This window comes from Gorilla gorilla, chromosome 23 (assembly GCF_029281585.2).
Source record: "Gorilla gorilla gorilla isolate KB3781 chromosome 23, NHGRI_mGorGor1-v2.1_pri, whole genome shotgun sequence".
In the NCBI taxonomy this organism is placed as follows: domain Eukaryota; kingdom Metazoa; phylum Chordata; class Mammalia; order Primates; family Hominidae; genus Gorilla; species Gorilla gorilla.
The window spans coordinates 21,032,953-21,058,458 of NC_086018.1; the positions used below are offsets into that span (position 1 = coordinate 21,032,953).

At 49.4% G+C, this 25,506-nt stretch overlaps 1 protein-coding gene across 4 annotated transcripts; it reads left to right on the forward strand.

Moving 5' to 3' along the window:
• Positions 1 to 5,713: 5,713 nt before the first annotated feature.
• On the forward strand, positions 5,714 to 17,616 carry LOC129529606 (endogenous retrovirus group K member 5 Gag polyprotein). Of its 4 annotated transcripts, XR_008675150.2 has the most exons (4): positions 5,714 to 5,983; positions 7,596 to 7,673; positions 14,041 to 14,153; positions 16,312 to 17,616. XR_008675150.2 is itself a non-coding variant. In XM_055375114.2 (3 exons), the coding sequence occupies exon 2, from the start codon at positions 7,709 to 7,711 to the stop codon at positions 9,854 to 9,856; it is 2,148 nt and encodes a 715-aa protein (XP_055231089.1). In that variant the 5' UTR covers positions 5,714 to 5,983; positions 7,509 to 7,708; the 3' UTR covers positions 9,857 to 14,153; positions 16,312 to 17,616. The 4 variants fall into 4 exon arrangements, 2 of the variants coding, with proteins under 2 accessions (XP_055231089.1, XP_055231090.1); XR_010133184.1 differs by having other exon boundaries at positions 5,714 to 7,673; XM_055375114.2 differs by having other exon boundaries at positions 7,509 to 14,153.
• The last annotated feature ends 7,890 nt before the right edge of the window (positions 17,617 to 25,506 follow it).

Genomic DNA, 25,506 nt, shown 5'->3' on the forward strand with positions numbered 1-25,506 from the left:
CAGGCTGGCTATATGGAGGCCCCACTGGGTCCTGAGGGCAGGTGGCTGTATCATCCCCTTAGGGAGGGAGAGGGGGTCAGTCACCCCTCAAAGTTGCACAGCTAGTGAATGGGGGTGAGATTCAAACCCAAGACTGTCGGGCTCCTACCAGCACCTAGAGAGCAGTGGGGAAGAGGGCCCGAGAACTCTGGCGAGGAGGCTCCCCACATCCATGGCGGCGCTAGACCCAGACATGGAGGCTCGGTCACCTCTGAGGCTGCACACAGTGGTCCTGGTGCAGGACCCATGGCCACCTGGCTGCCCTCAGATCCTGTGCTGAGTGGCCGTCTCTGCTGCCCCTGCCCTGACCCAACCCCTCTGCTCTCAGGGCTGTGCCCACTTCCAGACCCCTGCCCTGGGACCAGCACTGATCGGGCACGCTGGGGATTCCTGCCAGAATTCTGGAAGCTTGGGCCCCATCAAGGTGGTCTCTTGCCCCTGAGACTCAGAAGATGGAGCCACAGGACCAGGGGAGCCTGCCCAGCCTGGAACCCCACCCCACCATGAGGCGCCTGCAGGCCTGGGGACATTGGGGCTGGGCAAGGGGTCCCCTTCCTCTGCCTCCTCCTGGGTCCAGGCTCTGACCCTCCACTGCTGCAGTAACAACTGCATGGGCTGCGTGTATGAGCTGCGTATGTGGGCTGCGTGTATGGACTGCGTGTATGGGCTGCCTGTGTGGGCTGCGTGTATGGGCTGCGTGTCTGAACCAGCCTCTGCCTGTGCCTCCGTGTGTCTTTGCACGTGTGTGCATGTGCGCATGTTGGGGTGAGCAGAAACAGCAGGACAGGAGAGGGAGGGAGAGAGGGGAGATGCAGGCAGCAGAGGGCTGGGGTGACACAGAGACTGTGCTGGAAACGCACGGAGAGCAGGGGACATGCCATAGCTGGGGGGAGAGGCCCTCGGAGAGAGGGATGACAGACAGGATGGAGGGGTCCCAGCCAGGAGCCAGTCCAGGTGGCAGAATCGGGAAAGCAGAGGCCTGAGGGAGAGAAAAGGAAAAGGAGAGAGGAGAGGGGAGGAGGAGGGAAGCTGAGTCCAGACCGCAGCAGGGGGCCCAGAGAGTGGGGTGGACAGAGGGTCTTGGATGGGATGAGGAGGACAAAGCCAGCACGTGGTGTGGGGGACAGCCAGCACCTTCTCCACCAGCCATCCTGAGTCAGCCCCACAGAAAAGCCCAGGGGTCAGGAGCAGGTGGGGAAGCAAAGCGGGGTGGGGGCTCCCTCACTCCCAGCCCCATCCTGACCTGGGGAGAGGACAGGCATGAGACCAGCCCCGGAAAGAGATGGTGGAGTCCCCCAAGGCTGCAAGTTCCTCACACTTAGCCCCAAATACCTCTTCTCTGCACCAGCTGGGGCTGTGTGACCTTGGGCAGAGGACGCTGCCTCTCTGGGTCTCTGAGCCCCGGGAAGGTATCGAGCCTGGTGCCTGCGTGAAGGCTCAGCGAGGTGAGACCTGGGTCCTGTTCAGGTGGGTCTGCTGGCAGCGCCTGAGGTGCTGGGCACGTGCCTCCTTTATCACCGGGGAGAGTGAAATAGGGCCCGAGGTACGTAGTTGCTGTGATCTGAGCAGAGAGATGTGCAAACTGTAAAGTGCTGAGGACAACAGGTTGCTTATTTTAAGTGATATTCACAAAGATCAATTCAGGTTCCTGCCAGATGGGGGAAGAGGGAGGGAGGTGCGTTGAGAAGAAATCTCTGAAGACCCGGGTTGGAGGGGCAGAGACAGCCTGGGGAAGGAGCAGGGCTGTGCTGGCCCCCTCCCAGGCCACATGGAGGTCCCACCAGAGCCAGGCTGGACCCCTGGGAGTCCCAGAAAGGCATGAGCATCAGGGTGGGCCCTGCAGAAGGTTTGCCTTGGAGACGTGGGCTCCAGGAACCCCCTCAGCCCCAGAATCCCCTCACAATGCCCCCACCTGATTCCCCCCACCCTGTTGTCCAGGGGGAGGCTGCCGAGGGCAGAGAAAAATAGGGGATGGGGGAGAGAAGCTGGGGTCCCCACATTCCAACCGTGGGGTTTTTTCCATTCCCTAAAAGCAGGCAGAATGGTGTCAGGAGAGGAGAGGAAAGGGGGAGGGAGAAAAGGAAGAGGTGGAAAAAGGAAGGCAGGGAAGGAGAGGAACAAATGGAGAAGGATTGGAACCTTGAGAGAGGCTGCCCAAGGAAAGGGCTAAATGAGAAGAGAAGGGAGGAGAAGGCAGTGAGAGGCTCCCCGTCTTCCAGAGACAAAGGCCAAGGAGGAGGGAGAGGAGGGGGAGCAGGTGAGGGAGGCAGCGGCAGGAAGGGGAGGCCAGACAGCGGCAGGCCTAGACACAGAGCTGGGGCCCCAGACCCAGGCAGGCGAGAGACCAGCCCCCATCCAGCCGAGGCCCCAGCGGTGGAAGAGGGGAGTGCACTACAAACTTAAGAGGGAAAAGTCTGCCAGTTGCCCTTGGGGCTGCCATGACAGAAAAAAACTCATCCAGGTGTCAGAGAGTAGCCTGCACACGAATGCACAGCAGTGAGCTAAAAATACTGGCTTGAGAGGGAAGAGGGTGAAGGAGGGAGGATGGGGAGGGAGGGTGCAGGAAAGAAGAGGAGAGTTGGCGGGGAGTTGAGGAGCAGGGCTGCAGGTCCAGGCTCAGGTAGCCTCAGTATTGCAGAGGCGCAGATACAGAGAGATGACTGCTTTGGGAGCTGCAAACCACTGGGCCCCGTGACCCCACTCATGGATAGGGGCAAGGTGGGGAGGAAAGAACTGGAGAGAGAAAAGGGGAGAGGCAGGGACCGAGAGAACCTCAGAAACAGGGAGATCTCGAGAGCAGAGCTGTGAAGGGCAGGGGTGGGGAGGAGGGCGGGGAGATGGAGGGAAGATGGGAGGGAGAGGAGAGAGGGAGGGAAGGAGAGAAGGACGGAAAGAGGGAAATGAGGGGGAGGGACAAGGGAGGGAAGGGCAGGAAGAGGGCAGGACTGGGAGGAGGAAGGGAGGGAGGAAGGGCAGGAGAAAGGGTGGTGGGGGAGGGGTGGAAAAGTGTCCCTGGGGCTCTGAGGCACAGACCACCAAGGGACTCAGCACCTAAGCTGGTCTCCTCCCACCCCTTGCCCCCTCCCACCCCCTTGCTCCACTACTGGATCCTGGGGAGTCTGGCAGGGGCTGTCAGAGTTGAGCAGTGGGCTCCCCTTCCAGGCCTGCTCCAGACAGCAGCCCCCACCCTCCCTTTGTTCAGGTCACTGGAAGGGTGGGCCTAGGCTGGGGCCTGGCTCCTTGGAGAAGACCCACCAGTGATCTAGCAGGGCCCAGAGCCAGGGCTGGGCCTGGACATTCCAAGTCAATTCAGGACCCAGAGGGGAAGGGACCTGGGTTGTCCCCTGGAGTCACCAGCATCTGCGGCGAAACTCCCCCCACCGCCGCTGGTCTGCCCTGGATCCTAAGGGTAGAGGGACAGCATGGCGGGAAGTAGCCCACTCCACCTGGGCAGGAACAAACCCACAGCCACCCGAGGAAGAGAGAATGCTGGCAGGATAGTCACGGAGCGGGGGCTCAGGAAGGCCTCTTTGAGGAGACAGTCTTAACACCTGAGAGCTGAGAAGAATTCAGCCTCACAAAATCCAGAGACGTGGCCCTCAAGAGGGAGATGGGGCTGGGAGACATGGCGGAGTGGCCAGGCCGGGAGTGGCTGCAGGGTTGGAGCCCGGGCCCAGCAGGTCTGGCAGGTCACCCCAGGGGTCTCCTGCTTGCTCCTGAGCCAGTGTCTGTGAGAGCTGGGTGGCAGGGCCAGCGGGAGGCTGAGGGACCCAGGGCCCGGGCATGTGGGAAGCGAGGGTGGCCTCTCCTTGGTTCCTCGGCAGCCTGGACCCTCACGCCCTGCAAGGTCCTGGTGGCCACGGCTTGCAGGGCCATCCCTCTGGGAGTGGGCAGGGGGGCCGGGGGACACTGGGAAGACCTTCATCCCTCCGAAGGCAACGCCTGGTAACGTTCATGCTCCATCCCTTTCCCGCCTGGACTCCTGTGTGCTGGGAGCACTGTGGCCATGTGAGAACAGGGCAGCATGGTGGACGGGCCAGCACGGCGAGGTCTGAGCCCCCGGCTACTCTCCCCAGCCCTGAGAACTCAGGCTGCTCCGTAAGCTCTGGGGGCCTCAGGCTCCTGGTCGCTAGAATGGAGCCACGGGCAGGCTACCCAGAAGTGAGATGCCTGCCGAAAAGCCGTGTGCCCGGCCCAGAGCCAAGACTTGGTCCATCGAGCCCCAGCTCAAAAGCCCTCTGAGAGGCCTGCCCTGAGCACCGTCCCTGTCCCTGTGTACCACTTCAGTCACAATTCAGCAGCTCGCAGCCGCCCACTGAGGCTGAGCCTCTGTTCAAATTTGCTTCGATGTTCGCTGGTCACTGATTCAGGTCTTCGGGCCTCAGCTTCCTTACCCACAAACTGGGGGCGGCCTCTGGGGGCTGTTGTAAGGGGAGCTGGAGGCCACAGGCTCTGGCCTGGAGCACTTCGCTCTCCACCACTGTCTTCTCCTGACGTCTGTGTTTCCTCGTGTCTCACGGTACCGCGTCTCCTCCGCAGGACCTGTGTGTCCTGTGTGACGCTGTGTGCCTCCCACCACATCTTCAGCCCCTGAGAAAGATTCTGGTGGTGGAGGCTGTTGAGTAAATGCTCACTTGAGCTTCTCCCACTGCCTTGGAGCCCCTCTTCTATTTGTCTCCAAATTCTCTTTGCTGACAGAGTGCACAGTTCAAAACCCCACACTGGGATGAACTAGAGGACGCCCAGGTCCAGCCCAGGAGCAGCTTCATGTCCCCTCCACTGCTGTACCTCTAGGGCCTCCCTCTGCCACTGCCATCTACTAGGACATTCTTCCTGGGCTCCTGTGGGACAAGGACTGCCTTTGGCTAGTGTGGGGAAAAGAAAGAGAGATCAGACTGTTACTGTGTCTATGTAGAAAGAAATAGACATAAGAGACTCCATTTTGTTCTGTACTAAGAAAAATTCTTCTGCTTAGAGATGCTGTTAATCTGTAACCCTAGCCCCAACCCTGTGCTCACAGAAACAGGTGCTGTGTCGACTCAAGGTTTAATGGATTAAGGGCTGTGCAGGATGTGCTTTGTTAAACAAATGCTTGAAGGCAGCGTGCTTGTTAAAAGTCATCACCACTCCCTAATCTCAAGTAAGCAGGGACACGAAACACTGCGGAAGGCCGCAGGGAGCCTAGGAAAGCCAGGTATTGTCCAAGGTTTCTCCCCATGTGACAGTCTGAAATATGGCCTCTTGGGAAGGGAAAGACCTGACCTCCCCCGGCCCGACACCCGTAAAGGGTCTGTGCTGAGGACGATTAGTAAAAGAGGAAGGAAGGCCTCTTTGCAGTTGAGATAAGAGGAAGGCATCTGTCTCCTGCTCATCCCTGGGCAATGGAATGTCTCGGTGTAAAGCCTGATTGTATACGCCATCTACTGTGATTGGAGAAAACTGCCTTAGGGCTGGAGGTGGGACATGCTGGCGGCAATACTGCTCTTTAAGGCATTGAGATGTTTATGTATATGCACATCAAAAGCACAGCACTTTTTTCTTTACCTTGTTTATGATGCAGAGACATTTGTTCACATGTTTTCCTGCTGGCCCTCTCCCCACTATCACCCTATTGTTCTGCCACATCCCCCTCTCCGAGATGGTAGAGATAATGATCAATAAATACTGAGGGAACTCAGAGGCCGGTGCGGCGCGGGTCCTCCATATGCTGAGCGCCGGTCCCCTGGGCCCACTGTTCTTTCTCTATACTTTGTCTCTGTGTCTTTCTTTTCTCAAGTGTCTTGTTCCACCTGAGGAGAAATGCCCACAGCTGTGGAGGGGCAGGCCACTCCTTCATCTGGTGCCCAACATGGATGCTTTTCTCTAGGGTGAAGGGACGCTCGAGTGTGGTCATTGAGGACAAGTCAACGAGAGATTCCCGAGTACGTCTACAGTGAGCCTTGCGGTAAGTTTGGGCGCTCGGAAGAAGCCAGGGTAACAATGGGGCAAACTAAAAGTAAAGTTTCTCATTCCACCTGATGAGAAACACCCAGAGGTGTGGAGGGGCAGGCCACCCCTTCAGGGTAGGGTCCCCTCCATGCAGACCATAGAGCACAGGTGTGCCCCAAAGAGGAGCAGAGAGAAGGAGGGAGAGGGCCCACGAGAGACTTGGAAATGAATGGTAGGATTTCAGGCGCTGGACTTGGGTTCGGGGCACCTGGCCTTTCCTTGTGTATTTCTCCTGCTGTCTGCCTGACTATTTAATACAATAAAAGAAAACCAGCCCCTGGTTCTTGTGGTGTTTCCATCCTCCTGGGTCCCCGCTGGCTGCCTGGCTTCCTCCTGCAGCTCCTGCTGTGTGTGTGCATGCGTGTGTGTGTGTGTGTATGTGTGTTCGTCTTTGTAATTGAGGCTGCAGAGTGGAGAGACCAGGGGTTTTCTCTAGGGACCCTGAGAGAAGGAGGTGTTTTCACCACAGCCGAACAGGGTAGGACCCCAGCACCCGGGACCCAGCGGGACTTTGCCAAGGGGATGGAGCTGGCTGGGCCACGTGGCTGTTTGTGTAGGGAAAAGAAAGATCACACTGTTACTGTGTCTATGTAGAAAAGGAAGACATAAACTCCATTTTGATCTGTACTAAGAAAAATTATTTTGCCTTGACCTGCTGTTAACCTGTAACTTTAGCCTCAACCCTGTGCTCAAAGAAACATGTGCTGTATGGAATCAAGGTTTAAGGGATCAAGGGCTGTGCAGGATGTGCCTTGTTAACAATGTGTTTACAGGCAGTATGCTTGGTAAAAGTCATCGCCATTCTCCATTCTCCATTAATCAGGGACGCGATGCACTGCGGAAAGCCACAGGGACCTCTGCCCAAGAAAGCCTGGGTATTGTCCAAGGTTTCCCCCAACTGAGACAGCCTGAGATACGGCCTCGTGGGAAGGGAAAGACCTGACCATCCCCCAGCCCGACACCCGTAAAGGGTCTGTGCTGAGGAGGATTAGTAAAAGGGGAAGGCCTCTTGCAGTTGAGATAAGAGGAAGGCCTCCATCTCCTGCATGTCCTTGGGAATGGAATGTCTTGGTGTAAAACCCGATAGTACATTCCTTCTATTCTGAGAGGAGAAAACCACCGTGTGGCTGGAGGCGAGATATGCTGGCGGCAATGCTGCTCTGTTACTCTTTGCTACACTGAGATGTTTGGGTGGAGAGAAGCATAAATCTGGCCTATGTGCACATCTGGGCACAGAACCTCCCCTTGAACTTGTGACACAGATTCCTTTGTTCACATGTTTTCCCGCTGACCTTCTTCCCACTATCGCCCTGTTCTCCCGCCGCATTCCCCTTGCTGAGATAGTGAAAATAGTAATCTGTAAATACCAAGGGAACTCAGAGTCCATGGCCGGTGCACATCCTCCGTACGCTGAACGCTGGTCCCCTGGGCCCACTGTTCTTTCTCTATACTTTGTCTCTGTGTCTTATTTCTTTCCTCAGTCTCTCATCCCTCCTGACGAGAAATACCCACAGGTGTGGAGGGGCTGGCCCCCTTCATCTGATGCCCAACGTGGTGCCTTTCTCTAGGGTGAAGGTACTCTACAGCGTGGTCATTGAGGACAAGTCGACGAGAGAGTCCCGAGTACGTCCACGGTCAGCCTTGTGGTAAGCTTGTGTGCTTAGAGGAACCCAGGGTAACGATGGGGCAAACTGAAAGTAAATATGCCTCTTATCTCAGCTTTATTAAAATTCTTTTAAGAAGAGGGGGAGTTAGAGCTTCTACAGAAAATCTAATTACGCTATTTCAAACAATAGAACAATTCTGCCCATGGTTTCCAGAACAGGGAACTTTAGATCTAAAAGATTGGGAAAAAATTGGCAAAGAATTAAAACAAGCAAATAGGGAAGGTAAAATCATCCCACTTACAGTATGGAATGATTGGGCCATTATTAAAGCAACTTTAGAACCATTTCAAACAGGAGAAGATAGGGTTTCAGTTTCTGATGCCCCTAAAAGCTGTGTAACAGATTGTGAAGAAGAGGCAGGGACAGAATCCCAGCAAGGAATGGAAAGTTCACATTGTAAATATGTAGCAGAGTCTGTAATGGCTCAGTCAACGCAAAATGTTGACTACAATCAATTACAGGAGATAATATATCCTGAATCATCAAAATTGGGGGAAGGAGGTCCAGAATCACTGGGGCCATCAGAGCCTAAACCACGATCACCATCAACTCCTCCTCCCGCGGTTCAGATGCCTGTAACATTACAACCTCAAATGCAGGTTAGACAAGCACAAACCCCAAGAAAAAATCAAGTAGAAAGGGATAGAGTCTCTATCCCGGCAATGCCAACTCAGATACAGTATCCACAATATCAGCCGGTAGAAAATAAGACCCAACCGCTGGTAGTTTATCAATACCGGCTGCCAACCGAGCTTCAGTATCGGCCTCCTTCAGAGGTTCAATACAGACCTCAAGCGGTGTGTCCTGTGCCAAATAGCACGGCACCATACCAGCAACCCACAGCGGTGGCGTCTAATTCACCAGCACCACAGGACGCGGCGCTGTATCCTCAGCCGCCCACTGTGAGACTTAATCCTACAGCATCACATAGTGGACAAGGTGGTGCACTGCATGCAGTCATTGATGAAGCCAGAAAACAGGGCCATCTTGAGGCATGGCGGTTCCTGGTAATTTTACAACTGGTACAGGCCGGGGAAGAGACTCAAGTAGGAGCGCCTGCCCGAGCTGAGACTAGATGTGAACCTTTCACCATGAAAATGTTAAAAGATATAAAGGAAGGAGTTAAACAATATGGATCCAACTCCCCTTATATAAGAACATTATTAGATTCCATTGCTCATGGAAATAGACTTACTCCTTATGACTGGGAAATTTTGGCCAAATCTTCCCTTTCATCCTCTCAGTATCTGCAGTTTAAAACCTGGTGGATTGATGGAGTACAAGAACAGGTACGAAAAAATCAGGCTACTAAGCCCACTGTTAATATAGACGCAGACCAATTGTTAGGAACAGGTCCAAATTGGAGCACCATTAACCAACAATCAGTGATGCAGAATGAGGCTATTGAACAAGTAAGGGCTATTTGCCTCAGGGCCTGGGGAAAAATTCAGGACCCAGGAACAGCTTTCCCTATTAATTCAATTAGACAAGGCTCTAAAGAGCCATATCCTGACTTCGTGGCAAGATTACAAGATGCTGCTCAAAAGTCTATTACAGATGACAATGCCCGAAAAGTTATTGTAGAATTAATGGCCTATGAAAATGCAAATCCAGAATGTCAGTCGGCCATAAAGCCATTAAAAGGAAAAGTTCCAGCAGGAGTTGATGTAATTACAGAATATGTGAAGGCTTGTGATGGGATTGGAGGAGCTATGCATAAGGCAATGCTAATGGCTCAAGCAATGAGGGGGCTCACTCTAGGAGGACAAGTTAGAACATTTGGGAAAAAATGTTATAATTGTGGTCAAATCGGTCATCTGAAAAGGAGTTGCCCAGGCTTAAATAAACAGAATATAATAAATCAAGCTATTACAGCAAAAAATAAAAAGCCATCTGGCCTGTGTCCAAAATGTGAAAAAGGAAAACATTGGGCCAATCAATGCCATTCTAAATTTGATAAAGATGGGCAACCATTGTCGGGAAACAGGAAGAGGGGCCAGCCTCAGGCCCCCCAACAAACTGGGGCATTCCCAGTTCAACTGTTTGTTCCTCAGGGTTTTCAAGGACAACAACCCCTACAGAAAATACCACCACTTCAGGGAGTCAGCCAATTACAACAATCCAACAGCTGTCCCGCGCCACAGCAGGCAGCGCCGCAGTAGATTTATGTTCCACCCAAATGGTCTCTTTACTCCCTGGAGAGCCCCCACAAAAGATTCCTAGAGGGGTATATGGCCTGCTGCCAGAAGGGAGGGTAGGCCTTATTTTAGGGAGATCAAGTCTAAATTTGAAGGGAGTCCAAATTCATACTGGGGTAATTTATTCAGATTATAAAGGGGGAATTCAGTTAGTGATCAGCTCCACTGTTCCCCGGAGTGCCAATCCAGCTGATAGAATTGCTCAATTACTGCTTTTCCCTTATGTTAAAATTGGGGAAAACAAAACGGAAAGAACAGGAGGGTTTGGAAGTACCAACCCTGCAGGAAAAGCCGCTTATTGGGCTAATCAGGTCTCAGAGGATCGACCCGTGTGTACAGTCACTATTCAGGGAAAGAGTTTGAAGGATTAGTGGATACCCAGGCTGATGTTTCTATCATCGGCATAGGCACCGCCTCAGAAGTGTATCAAAGTGCCATGATTTTACATTGTCTAGGATCTGATAATCAAGAAAGTATGGTTCAGCCTATGATCACTTCTATTCCAATCAATTTATGGGGCCGAGACTTGTTACAATAATGGCATGCAGAGATTACTATCCCAGCCTCCCTATACAGCCCCAGGAATAAAAAAATCATGACTAAAATGGGATAGCTCCCTAAAAAGGGACTAGGAAAGAATGAAGACGGCATTAAATTCCCAATTGAGGCTGAAAAAAATCAAAAAAGAAAAGGAATAGGGCATCCTTTTTAGGAGCGGTCACTGTAGAGCCTCCAAAACCCATTCCATTAACTTGGGGAAAAAAAAAAACTGTATGGTAAATCAGTAGCCGCTTACCAAAACAAAAACTGGAGGCTTTACACTTATTAGCAAAGAAACAATTAGAAAAAGGACACTGAGCCTTCATTTTCGCCTTGGAATTCTCCTGTTTGTAATTCAGGAAAAATCCGGCAGATGGCGTATGCTAACTGAGCCATTAATGCCATAATTCAACCCATGGGGGCTCTCCCACCCCATTTGCCCTCTCCAGCCATGGTACCCTTTAATTATAAATTGATCTGAAGGCTTGCTTTTTTACCATTCCTCTGGCAAAACAGGATTTTGAAAAATTTGCTTTTACTACACCAGCCTAAATAATAAAGAACCAGCCACTAGGTTTCAGTGGAAAGTATTGCCTCAGGGAATGCTTAATAGTTCAACTATTTGTCAGCTCAAGCTCTGCAACCAGTTAGAGACAAGTTTTCAGACTGTTATATCGTTCATTATGTTGATATTTTGTGTGCTGCAGAAACGAGAGACAAATTAATTGACCGTTACACATTTCTGCAGACAGAGGTTGCCAACGCGGGACTGACAATAGCATCTGATAAGATTCAAACCTCTACTCCTTTCCATTACTTGGGAATGCAGGTAGAGGAAAGGAAAATTAAACCACAAAAAATAGAAATAAGAAAAGACACATTAAAAGCATTAAATGAGTTTCAAAAGTTGCTAGGAGATACTAATTGGATTTGGAGATATTATTTGGATTTGGCCAACTCTAGGCATTCCTACTTATGCCATGTCAAATTTGTTCTCTTTCTTAAGAGGGGACTCGGAATTAAATAGTGAAAGAACGTTAACTCCAGAGGCAACTAAAGAAATTAAATTAATTGGAGAAAAATTTGGTTGGCAAAAGTAAATAGAATGGATCACTTGGCCCCACTCCAAATTTTGATTTTTGCTACTGCACATTCTCTAACAGGCATCATTGTTCAAAACACAGATCTTATGGAGTGGTCCTTCCTTCCTCACAGTACAATTAAGACTTTTACATTGTACTTGGATCAAATGGCTACATTAATTGGTCAGGGAAGATTATGAATAATAACATTGTGTGGAAATGACCCAGATAAAATGTGGGGAAAAGCAAGAGAGATCAGATTGTTACTGTGTCTGTGTAGAAAGAAGTAGACATAGGAGACTCCATTTTGTTCTGTACTAAGAAAAATTCTTCTGCCTTGAGATTCTGTTAATCTGTGACCTTACCCCCAACCCCGTGCTCTCTGAAACATGTGCTGTGTCAAACTCAGGGTTAAATGGATTAAGGGCGGTGCAAGATGTGCTTTGTTAAACAGATGCTTGAAGGCAGCACGCTCCTTAAGAGTCATCACCACTCCCTAATCTCAAGTACCCAGGGACACAAAAACTGCGGAAGGCCGCAGGGACCTCTGCCTAGGAAAGCCAGGTATTGTCCAAGGTTTCTCCCCATGTGATAGTCTGAAATATGGCCTCGTGGGAAGGGAAAGACCTGACCGTCCCCCAGCCCGACACCCGTAAAGGGTCTGTGCTGAGGAGGATTAGTATAAGAGGAAGGCATGCCTCTTGCAGTTGAGACAAGAGGAAGGCATCTGTCTCCTGCCCGTCCCTGGGCAATGGAATGTCTCGGTATAAAACCCGATTGTATGTTCCATCTACTGAGATAGGGAAAAACCGCCTTAGGGCTGGAGGTGGGACATGCGGGCAGCAATACTGCTTTGTAAAGCATTGAGATGTTTACGTGTATGCATATCTAAAAGCACAGCACTTAATCCTTTACCTTGTCTATGATGCAAAGACCTTTGTTCACGTGTTTGTCTGCTGACCCTCTCCCCACAATTGTCTTGTGACCCTGACACATCCCCCTCTCGGAGAAACACCCACGAATGATCAATAAATACTAAGGGAACTCAGAGGCTGGCGGGATCCTCCATATGCTGAACGCTGGTTCCCCGGGTCCCCTTATTTCTTTCTCTATACTTTGTCTCTGTGTCTTTTTCTTTCCTAAGTCTCTCGTTCCACCTTACGAGAAACACCCACAGGTGTGGAGGGGCAACCCACCCCTTCAACAAAATCACTGTTCCTTTCAACAAGCAACAGGTTAGACAAGCCTTTATCAATTCTGGTGCATGGCAGATTGGTCTTGCCGATTTTGTGGGAATTATTGACAATCGTTACCCAAAAACAAAAATCTTCCAGTTTTTAAAATTGACTACTTGGATTTTACCTAAAGTTACCAAACATAAGCCTTTAAAAAATGCTCTGGCTGTGTTTACTGATGGTCCAGCAATGGAAAAGTGGCTTACACCGGGCCAAAAGAATGAGTCATCAAAACTCAATATCACTTGACTCAAAGAGCAGAGTTGGTTGCCGTCATTACAGTGTTAACAAGATTTTAATCAGTCTATTAACATTGTATCAGATTCTGCATATGTAGTACAGGCTACAAAGGATGTTGAGAGAGCCCTAATCAAATACATTATGGATGATCAGTTAAACCAGCTGTTTAATTTGTTACAACAAAGTGTAAGAAAAAGAAATTTCCCATTTTATATTACTCATATTCGAGCACACACTAATTTACCAGGGCCTTTAACTAAAGCAAATGAACAAGCTGACTTGCTAGTATCATCTGCATTCATGGAAGCATAAGAACTTCATGCCTTGACTCATGTAAATGCAATAGGATTAAAAAATAAATTTGATATCACATGGAAACAGAAAAAAATATTGTACAACATTGCACCCACTGTCAGATTCTGCTCCTGGCCACTCAGGAGGCAAGAGTTAATCCCAGAGGTCTATGTCCTAATGTGTTATGGCAAATGGATGTCATGCACGTACCTTCATTTGGAAAACTGTCATTTGTCCATGTGACAGTTGATATTTATTCACATTTCATATGGGCAACCTGCCAGACAGGAGAAAGTACTTCCCATGTTAAAAGACATTTATTATCTTGTTTTGCTGTCATGGGAGTTCCAGAAAAAGTTAAAAACAGACAATGGGCCAGGTTACTGTAGTAAAGCATTTCAAAAATTCTTTAATCAGTGGAAAATTACACATACAATAGGAATTCTCTATAATTCCCAAGGACAGGCCATAATTGAAAGAACTAATAGAACACTCAAAGCTCAATTGGTTAAACAAAAAAAAAGGAAAAGACAGGAGTATAACACTCCCCAGATGCAACTTAATCTAGCACTCTATACTTTAAATGTTTTAAACATTTATAGAAATCAGACCACTAGCTCTGCAGAACAACATCTTACTGTTAAAAGGAACAGCCCACATGAAGGAAAACTGATTAGGTGGAAAGATAATAAAAATAAAACATGGGAAATGGGGAAGGTGATAACATGGGGGAGAGGTTTTGCTTGTGTTTCACCAGGAGAAAATCAGCTTCCTGTTTGGATACCCACTAGACATTTAAAGTTCTACAATGAACTCACTGGAGATGCAAAGAAAAGTGCGGAGACGGAGACACCCCAATCGACTTGCCAGGTAAACAAAATGGTGATATCAGAAGAACAGAAAAAGTTGCCTTCCATCAAGAAAGCAGAGTTGCCGACATGGGCACAATTAAAGAAGCTGACACAGTTAGCTAAAAAAAAAAAAGCCTAGAGAATACAAAGGTGACACCAACTCCAGAGAATATGCTGCTTGCAGCTTTGATGATTGTATCAACGGTGGTAAGTCTTCCCAAGTCTGCAGGAGCAGCTGCAGCTAATTATACTTACTGGGCCTATGTGCCTTTCCCACCCTTAATTCGGGCAGTTACATAGATGGATAATCCTATTGAAGTAGATGTTAATAATAGTGCATGGGTGCCTGGCCCCACAGATGACTGTTGCCCTGCCCAACCTGAAGAAGGAGTGATGATGAATATTTCCATTGGGTATCCTTATCCTCCTGTTTGCCTAGGGAAGGCACCAGGATGCTTAATGCCTACAACCCAAAATTGGTTGGTAGAGGTACCTACAGTCAGTGCTACCAGTAGATTTACTTATCACATGGTAAGTGGAATGTCACAGATAATTTACAGGACCCTTCTTATCAAAGATCATTACAGTCTAGGCCTAAGGGGAAGGCTTGCCCCAAGGAAATTCCCAAAGAATCAAAAAGCCCAGAAGTCTTAGTTTGCGGAGAATGTGTGGCTGATACTGTGGTGTAGTACAAAACAATGAATTTTGAACTATGATAGACTGGGCCCCTTGAGGCCAATTATATCATAACTGTACAGGCCAGATTCATTCATGTTCACAGGCCCCATCCATCTGTCCCATTAATCCAGCCTGTGACGGTGATTTAACTGAAAGGCTGGACCAGGTTTATAGAAGGTTAGAACCACTCTGTCCATGGAAATGGGGTGAAGGGAACTTCATCACCTTCAACAAGTTAGTCCTGTTACTGGTCCTGAACATCCAGAATTAGGAAGCTTACTGTGGCCTCGCACCACATTAGAATTTGTTCTGGAAATCAAGCTATAGGAACAAGAGATCGTAAGTCATACTATCAACCTAAATTCCAGTCTGACAATTCATTTGCAAAATTGTGTAAAACCTCCTTATATTGCTAGTTGTAGGAAAAACATAGCTATTAAACCTGATTCCCAAACTATAATCTGTGAAAATTGTGGAATGTTTACTTGCATTGATTTGACTTTTAATTGGCAGCACCGTATTCTACTAGTAAGAGCAAGAGAGGGTGTGTGGATCCTTGTGTCCATGGACTGATCGTGGGAGGCTTCGCTATCCATCCATATTTTAACGGAAGTATTAAAAGGAATTCTAACTAGATCCAAAAGATTCATTTTTACTTTGATGGCAGTGATTATGGGCCTTATTGCAGTCACAGCTACTGCTGCGGCTGCTGGAATTGCTTTACACTCCTGTTCAAACTGCAGAATACGTAAATGATTGGCAAAAGAATTCCTCAAAATTGTGGAATTCTCAGATCCAAATAGATCAAAAATTGGCAAACCAAATTAATGATCTTAGACAAACTGTCATTTGGATGGGAGAGATTCATGAGCTTGGAATATCTTTTTCAGTTACAATGTGACTGGAATACATCAGATTTTTGTGTTACACCACAAGCCTATAATGAGTCTGAGCATCACTGGGACATGGTTAGATGCCATCTACAAGGAAGAGAAGATAATCTTTAGACATTTCAAAATTAAAAGAATTTTTTTCTTTGAGACAGAGTCTCGCTGTGTCACCCAGGCTGGAGTGCAGTGGCACAATCTCAGCTCACTGCAAGCTCTGCTTCCTGGGTTCACACCATTCTCCTGCCTCAGCCTCCCAAGTAGCTGGGACTACAGGAGCCCACCACCATGCCTGGCTAATTTTTTGGGGTTTTAATAGAGATGGAGTTTCACCGTGTTAGCCAGGATGGTCTCGATCTCCTGACCTTGTGATCTGCCCACCTTGGCCTCCCAAAGTGCTGGGATTACAGTCGTGAGCCACCGTGCCCAGCCAAGAAAAAATTTTTGAGGCATCAAAAGCCCATTTAAATTTGGTGCCAGGAACGGAGACAATCGTGAAAGCTGCTGATGGCCTCACAAATCTTAAGCCAGTCACTTGGGTTAAAACCATCAGAAGTTTCACTATTGTAAATTTCATATTAATCTTTGTATGCCTGTTCTGTCTGTTGTTAGTCTACAGGTGTATCCAGCAGCTCCAAAGAGACAGCAACCAGCAAGAATGGGCCATAACGACGATGGTGGTTTTGTCAAAAAGAAAAGGGGGGGATATGTAAGGAAAAGAAAGAGAGATCAGACTGTTACTGTGTCTATGTAGAAAAGGAAGACATAAGAAACCCCATTTTGATCTGTACTAAGAAAAATTATTTTGCCTTGAGATGCTGTTAATCTGTAACTTTAGCCCCAACCCAAACAGGTGCTGTATGGAATCAAGGTTTAAGGGATCTAGGGCTGTGCAGGGTGTGCCTTGTTAACAATATGTTTGCAGGCAGTATGCTTGGTAAAAGTCATCGCCATTCTCCATTCTTGATTAACCAGGGGTTCAATGCACTGTGGAAAGCCACAGGGACCTCTGCCCAAGAAAGTCTGGCTGTTGTGGGAAGTCAGGGACCCCGAATGGAGGGACCAGCTGGTGCTGCATCAGGAAGCAAATTGTGAAGATGTCTTGGACATTTATCAGTTTCCAAAATTAATATTTTTATAATTTCTTACACCTTTCTTACTTTAATCTCTTAATCCTGTTATCTTTGTAAACTGAGGATGTACGTCACCTCAGGACCACTATTGTAAAAATTGATTGTAAAACGTGTTTGAACAATATGAAATCAGTGCACCTGGAAAATGAACAGAATAACAGTGATTTTAGGGAACAAGGGAAGACAACCATAAGGTCTGACTGCCTGAGGGGTTGGGCAAAAAGCCATATTTTTCTTCTGGCAGAGAGCCTATAAATGGATGTGCAAGTAGGAGAGATATTGCTAAATTCTTTTCCTAGCAAGGAATATAATATTAAGACCCTAGGGAAAGAATTGCATTCCTGGGGGGAGGTCTATAAACGGCCGCTCTGGGAGTGTCTGTCCTATGTGGTTGAGATAAGGACTGAGATACGCCCTGGTCTCCTGCAGTACCCTCAGGCTTACTAGGATTGGGAAACCCCAGTCCTGGTAAATTTGAGGTCAAGCCGGTTCTTTGCTCTGAACCCTGTTTTCTGTTAAGATGTTTATCAAGACAATACATGCACCGCTGAACATAGACCCTTATCAGGAGTTTCTGGTTTTGCTCTGGTCCTGTTTCCTCAGAAGCATGTCATCTTTGCTCTGCCTTTTGCCCTTTGAAGCATGTGATCTTTGTGACCTACTCCCTGTTCATACACCCCTTCCCTTTTAAAATCCCTAATAAAAACTTGCTGGTTTTGTGGCTCAGGGGGGCATCATAGACCTACCAATATGTGATGTCACCCCCGGTGGCCCAGCTGTAAAATTCCTTTCTTTGTACTCTTATTTCTCAGACCAGCTGACACTTAGGGAAAATAGAAAGAACCTATGTTGAAATATTAGAGGCGGGTTCCCCTGATACCTGAGTATTGTCCAAGGTTTCCTTTGCTGAGGAGGATTAGTAAAAGGAATGCCTCCATCTCCTGCATGTCCCTGGGAACAGAATGTTCCCACCAACCACCCTGTGGCTGGAGGCAAGATATGCTGGCAGCAATGCTCTATTACTCTTTGCTACACTGAGATGTTTGGAGAGAAGCATAAATCTGGCCTATGCACATCTGGGCACAGCACCTTCCTTTGAACTTATTTGTGACACAGATTCCTTTGCTCACGTTTTCCTGCTGACCTTCTCACCACTCACCCTATTCTCCTGTGGCATTCCCCTTGCGGAGATAGTGAAAATAGTAATAAATACTGAGGGAACTCAGAGACTGGGCAGACCGGGGCCAGTGCGGGTCCTCCATATGCTGAGCGCCGGTTCCCTGGGCCCACTGTTCTTTCTCTATACTTTGTCTCTGTGTCTTATTTTCTCAGTCTCTCATTCCACTTGATGAGAAATACCCACAGGTGTGGAGGGGCTGGCCCCCTTCAGTTTGATTTCCCCTGACTTCCAAATTAGTTGAAATTATACACTAAGCATCAATTTAAGTTTTCCAGGGTGTGGATAATAAGAGACACGACTGGAACGGGGTGGGCAGTCCCATCCCTGCTCTTGCCTGTTGGAATTCTCAGCCCTCAGACCACAAAATATGGCAAGTTGTAATGTAGGGGATGGAAACCATGGGCGAGCCAGCCAGAGCTATCACCCCAGAATGCCAGGTGGGCAAGGGGGACCCCAGGCAGCTCTGCCTCACAGAGGAGGTTCAGATGAACTTCAGGGAGCCTGCCACCCTCCCTGGGGCCTCAGAAGCAGACAGGAGGAGTTAAAGGGCCCTGCCCTGGCTATAGCATCAAAGGACTTTGGGGCAGGATCACCTGGGGGCTGTTGGCCACAATCAAATGACAGACTGGCAGTTCCCTTGACACACAGCCCCCGCTTCAGATCCTTGATACTTTAATCTCACATCCTGAGAGTGTGGGCCACCGCAGGGAGAGGCCTGCCGCTGGCTGGTGGTTCTCCAGGCCTGCTGGGAAAGGCTGTCCACATGGCTGGCTCCCTCCTGAGGAGGAGAGGCCTCTGTGTTCTTGTCCACCCGAATGGGGCTCAGACTGTCGAATCAAACCAAAGCCCGCAGTTTGTGATTGCACACATCATGAACCGAAGGAACCTTCTCACCCAGGCAGGCCTGCACATGGGGTAGGGGGCGGGCCCTGGTTCTACCTGAGCAAGGAAGAGAACTGTCAGAGTGGCCCTTCTGGTGTTTGAAAGCAGCTGCCATGGCACGAACCACTCTGCCCCCTTGCCCGGCCCTCACTGCATGTCCTCAGCCAATGGCCTCCCAGCCCCACTGCCACTAAACGGCTTTTACAGAAATCCCCAACTGCTGCTGGGGGGCCAAATCCAAGTGACCCATTTCCTTCTTCTCCCTTTGATCCCTGTCACGTTGGTTCCCACCCTCCCCTGGTTTTCCCCTGGCCTCCAGACCCCCAGCGCTGATGCCCCTCTTCCCGGCCCCCTGACTGCCTTGACCCTGGGCCCAGCCAATACAGATTCATGATCATTTCCCCCCTCCTCCCTTCTGACTTGGGTCACCCATGGGGCCCTTTCCCTGACCATCCCAAGGGGCCCTGAATCAGAACTGATCACATTGCTCAGCGGACGCTGAGTCCCCGAGGGCAGCCCCAGCATCTCACTCCTCACACACGTCCCCAAGGCTGAGTTTAGAACATGGGGTGCAATCATCGAGTGCACATTTATTAAGCACCGACTGTGTGTCAGGACGTGTCCTAAGTTTTCCGTAGGTATTAAGAGTACTCATTTTAATCCATCTGCATATCCTCTTATCTGTCCTCCCTCCCAAGAAAACTGAGGATCAGAGGGGTTACAAAACTTATGCAAGATGACACTAGTATCATATGGAATAGCTGGGATTTGAGTCCTAGTCTGGTCTGTTGCCATAGCACATGGGCATAACTGTGAAACAGCCTCTCATCCATTCCTCCTGCCCATCCTCCCACCCATTCTCCCATCCATACTTCATCCATCCTACCATTCATCCTCCCAATCCATCCTCCATTCATCCTATCATCCATCCTTCATTCATGCTCCCTTCCATCCTCCCATTCATCCTCCCATCCATCTTTCCATCCATCCTTCAACCTTCCCCCTGTCCATCATCCAACTACCCATCCATCATCCATCTACCCATCCATCCTCCATCCATTCTCCTATTCATCCCCCCACTCATCCTCCATCCATCTTTCCATTCATTCCCTTGGTCATCCTCCATTCATTCCTCATCCAACCTCCATCCATCCTCCACTCATACCCCATCAATCCTCCCATCTATTTTCCCATCTATCCTCCATCGACCTTCCCATTTCATCCTCCCATCCATCTTTCCATCCATCCTCCATCCATCCTCCCAACTATATTTCCATACATTCTGTATTCATCCTCCCAATCATTCCCAATCTTTCCTCCCATCCATCCTCCCACTTATCCTTCATTCATCCTCTCATCCATCTTTCCATCCATCCTCCCATTCATTCTTCATTCTCCCATACATCCTCTTATCCATCTTCTCATTCATCTTTCCATCCATCCTCCTATTTATTCCTCTGTCCATCCTCCCTTCCATCCTCCCATTCATTCTCCCGTCTATCCTTCATTCATCCTCCTTCCATCTTCCCATGCATCCTCCATCCTTCCATCCATCTATCTTTCCATCAATTCTTCACCCATCCTCCCATCCATCTTTTCATGCATTCATCCATCCATCCATCCTTCATTCATCATCCCATCCATCTTCCCATCCATCCTCCCATTTATTATCCCATGTATCCTTTATCCATTCTCCCACCTATTCTTCATTTATTCTCCCATCCATCCTCCTATTCATCTTTCCATCCATCCACCCTTCCATCCTCCCATTCATCCTCCCATTCATTCCCCCTTATATCCTTTGTCTATTCTCCCATCCATCCACCCTTCATCTTTCCATCTTTCCACCCATCCACCTTTCTATCCATCTTCTATCTATCCTCCCATCCATCTTTCCATCCATACTCCCATCCATTCTTCATTCTCCCATCCATCTTTTTATCCATCCTTCACCTGTCCTCCCATCTGTCCTCCATCCATCTATCATCCTATCCATCCTCCCATCCATCCATCTTCTCATCTATCCATTCTCCCTCCATTATCCCATCCATCTTCCATCCTTCATTCATCCTCCCATCCATCCTCCAATCATCCTCCCAACCATCCTTCCATCCATCCCCCCATCCATTATCCATCCACCATCCATCCTCTCATCCATCCTTCATTCATCTTCTATCCATCTTTCCATTTATCCTTCAACCACCCTCTCATCCATTCTCCCATCCGTACCCCATTCATCTTTTCACCCATCCTCCCAGCCATCCTCCGTCCACACTTCACCCATCCTTCATTCCTCCTCTCATCCATCCTTCCATTCTCTTATCCATCTTCCATTTATTCCTCTGTTCACCCTGCCATTTATCCTCCCATTCACTCTCCAATCTATCCTCCATCCATTCTCCCATCCATTTTTCCATCCATCCTCCAATTCATTCCTCTGTCTATCCCCATCCATCATCACCATCCTCCCATCCATTCTCCCTTTTGTTCTCCATTTATCTTTCCATCCATCCTTCCAGCAATCCTCCATCCATCCTCCATCCATCTTCTGTTCATCCTCCATTCATTCTCTTTCCACTTTCCCATCCATCCTCCCTCCATTCTCTATCCATCCTCTCATCCATTTTTTCCTTCCATCCTCCATCCATTCTCCCATCCTTTTGTCGATCCTCCCATGCATCCTCCCATCCATCTTTCATTTCATCCTTCAACCACCCTCCCATTCATCCTCTACTCATCTTTTCATCCATCCTCCCAGCCATTCTCCATCCATCTTTCATCCATCCTCCATCCATCTTCCATTCATCCACCCATCCACCCTCCCATCAATCCTCCCATCTTTCTTTCCATTCATCTTTCCTCTATTTCTCTGTCCACCCTCTATCCATCCTCCCATCCACCCTACCGTCTATCTTCCATCCATTATCCATTTATCTTCCCATCCATTCTCCCTCCATCTTATTCTTCATTCATCCTCCCATCCATCTTTTTCATCCATCCTCCCATTCATTCCTCTGTCTATCCTCTCCTGCATCTTCCCATCCATTTTCCCATCTATCCTTCATTCATCCCATCATCCATCCTCCTATTCATCTTTTCATCCATCCTCCCATCCATCTTTTCATCCATCCTCCCATTCATTCCTCTGTCTATCCTCCCATGCATTCTACTATCCATTTTCTCATCTATCCTTCATTCATCCTGTCATCCATCCTCCCATCCATCTTTCCATCCATCCACCCATACGTCCTTCATTCATCCTCCCATTCATTTTTCCATCCATCCTCCCATTCATCCATTCTCCCTCTATCCTCCCATCCATCCTTTCATCCATCCTCTCGTCAATTTTCTCATCAATGCACCCATCCATCTTTCCATTTATCTTCCATCCATTCCTCTGTCCACCCTCTCATCCATTCTCCCATCAATCTTCCATTCATTCTCCATCCATCCTCTCTTCTACCTCCCTCCACCTTCCCATCTATCCTCCATCTATCCTCCCATCCATCCTCCCATCCATCTTTCCATCCATTCTCCTATCCATTCCTCTGTCCATCCTCCCATGCATCCTCCCATCCATTTTCCCATCTATCCTTCATCTTTCCTCCCACCCATCCTCCCATCCATCTTTCTATCCATCCACCCATTCATCCTTCATTCATCCTTGCATCCATTTTTCCACCCATCCTTCAGCCATCTTCCCATCCATCTTCTCATCAATCCTCTCATCCATCTTTCCATCCATTCTCCCCCACCCTCCCATCCATCCTTTCATCCATCCTCCCATCCACCCTTGCAACAATTTTTCCATCCATCCTCCCATCCACCTTCCCATCAACCTCCCTTCAGTCTCTCCATTGATTCTCCTCTATTCCTTGTTCATTCTCTTATCCTCCCATGCCCCAAGCCCTCACTCAGGCTTTGTCATGCCTCTAGGCCTTAATATAGGCTGTTCTCTCAGCCAGGCCTGCTTTTTCTCCTCTTTGTTGGCCTGCCCTGATACACTCCACACCCTCTCCTCCTGCACCTGGCCCTGCCTCTGCAGTACCAACTTCTCAGTGTCCACCTCAGTGCCAGCCACAGATGGGGAGTTCTGGTGGCCTTGCTGGCCCATGACCTCATTGGGGCCTGCTCTCTTGTGGCTCACCCCAAAGCAGAGGGAGTAGAGCCACCTCAGGGACACACACGGTGGGCTGCGCCTTGGGAGAACACAACTAATTTTAACAACGGCCTTAGGGAAGAGACAAATCTGTCCCTTTATTCCCTCCTTAGAGAAAAATCTGTGTGTGCATGTGTATATGCACACATGATTCAGAGCATCAAACGCTGCTGTGACTCGGGTGTCACCAGCCTCATTTGCCCAGTGCTAGAGGGGACAAACACACGACCTCCAGCCACAGGATAGTAGCCCTACATGCTGACTCTTGGCACGCAGGGCCTGGTGTTTGTCCAGACACCCAAACCCCTGGGGATGTCCTCACCTGGTTATGTGGTGCCCAGCAGTGTTTCAGTGAAACTTAACCAACCTTGGGGGGCTACTGGGCAGAGTGGGAGAGCAAGTGTCTGGCTCCTGGTGAGTGGGTGCCCTTGTGCCAGCTAATGACCCCCATGGCCTTCAGCTGCCTCCCTGTCAACTGGGGAGGGGGTGCTCCCAGGCTGCTGTGAGGAGGTGGCCAGAAGAGCGGAAACGATCCTATGTGTTTCCTTCTCTCCAGAGAGCCTGACCAGGGCTGATGAATTAGGGTGCACGGCCGAATTCACTGTCCATGGATCCACCTTGGATTTGGGGTCCCTGTGGGGCTGTGAAGCTTCGGAAACTCCTCTGTCCCCCCACCTTCCTTTTCCCTTCCAAGACAGGATCTGGACTCTTGAAATTCTGCACACTAATAAAATTGTAACTAATTTACATCCAAGATGCGGAGTGAGTGGCAGCGGTTGTCATGGAGACCATCTCCAGGGCCCCGCTGCCTTCGCCTTTCGGTGCAGCCGAGAGATCAAGAGATTCTCGCCGAGTGCTGCAGCTGGGGCCAGTCCTCATGCCTCCCGGGCACCGTGCCCTGCTCCCCCCATGCTGGGCAGGCCCTTGGGGGACGGAATGGAGGCAGCCCCCTTGGAAAGGCCCCAAGTTCTGCCGATGGTGTTCTGAAGGTCAAAGTCCCTCTCTCCTGATGTACATCTGCCCCCAGCACTGCCCATTCACCCCGTGGGCCCCACTGGCTCCGTTCACTCCAGACAGAAGCCCCCCCGAGGGACATGAGGCCCTATCCCCACAGCACAGCCAACAAAGGCACTCAGAGTGGGGACAGTTTCCAGGGAAGGGGCAGAGCAGCAGAGCCCAAGCCACCCACAGACCTGTCCACCTGGGATCCACCCTGGGAAATGCCCCACCCTGGACTCCATGAATCCCAAGATGGAGAAAATGTCCTCCGTGGCCTCACAGAGCTTGCCTGCCCACAGGAAAGACGTTGAAATAACCAGTACTGGCCAGGCGCAGTGGCTCATGCCTGTAATCCCAACATCTAGGGAGGCTGAGATGGGCGGGTCACTTGAGGTCAGGAGTTTGAGACCACCATGGCCAACATGGTGAAAACCCGTCTCTACTAAAAATACAAAAATTAGCCAGGCATGGTGACTCGTGCCTGTAGTCCCAGCTATTTGGGAGGCTGAGGCAGGAGAATTGCTTGAACCCAGGAGAGAGAGGTTGCAGTGAGCTGAGATCATGCCACTGCACCCCAACCGGGGCAACAGAGTGAGACTCCGTATCAAAAAAAAAAAAAAGAAAGAAAGAAAACGAACCAGTGCTGTGACTCTGCACCACACACTGTGCTGAGCCCTTGGCATGTGAGATCTTGTCTCAATGTCAAGGCAACACAATGCGATGGGCAATACTTTGAGCCCCTATTTCATCACGAACAAAAAGGTTGTAGACAGGTGGGTGGATAACACCCAAGTTCAGAGCCCTGGAAAGTACAAGGGCCGGAGGCAAAGCCAGGTCTCATTCTAAAACCGTCATGGAAAAGCTGATAAGCTGCCTGCAGAGAAGAAGCAGGATGAAATAATTATAACAAAGCAGGGTCGATGCAGTCAGAGAAGGGGGTGAGGGCACAAAGGGGCCCTCAGGAATCATGAAATCTAAGTTGGGTTTTGAGGGATGAATAGGAGTTCCCCAAGGAGATACATGGAAGAAGAATGTTCTAGGCAGAGGGAACATGTGCAAAGGCACGGAGATGAGAATGTGCCCAGAACATTCAAATACCATAGGCTGGGTGCTGGGGGGTGATGCAGAGGAGGGAGGCGTTCAGTTGGAGCCGAAGAGGGAGCCAGGCTCCAAGGGGCTTCACTCACCAAGCTGAGCGCCCTGCACCTTATCCTGTAGGTGAGAGATTAAAGAGCTGGGTCCAAGCAGGCCCACCCCTGACATTTGTGGGCCCTGGGGCAAGAGTAGAAATGAAGGTCCAGGTAGCAAAGGTCTAGATATTCCCAAGTGAGAGAAGCAGCCAGGACGCTGCTGACTGAAGGGCTCTTCTGTCTTCCTTCCCTCAGAAATGCCTTCACGGGCCTGGGGAGGCCAAGCTCTCATTTATATTCTTGTCTCTTCAGAGTTTTCCACCA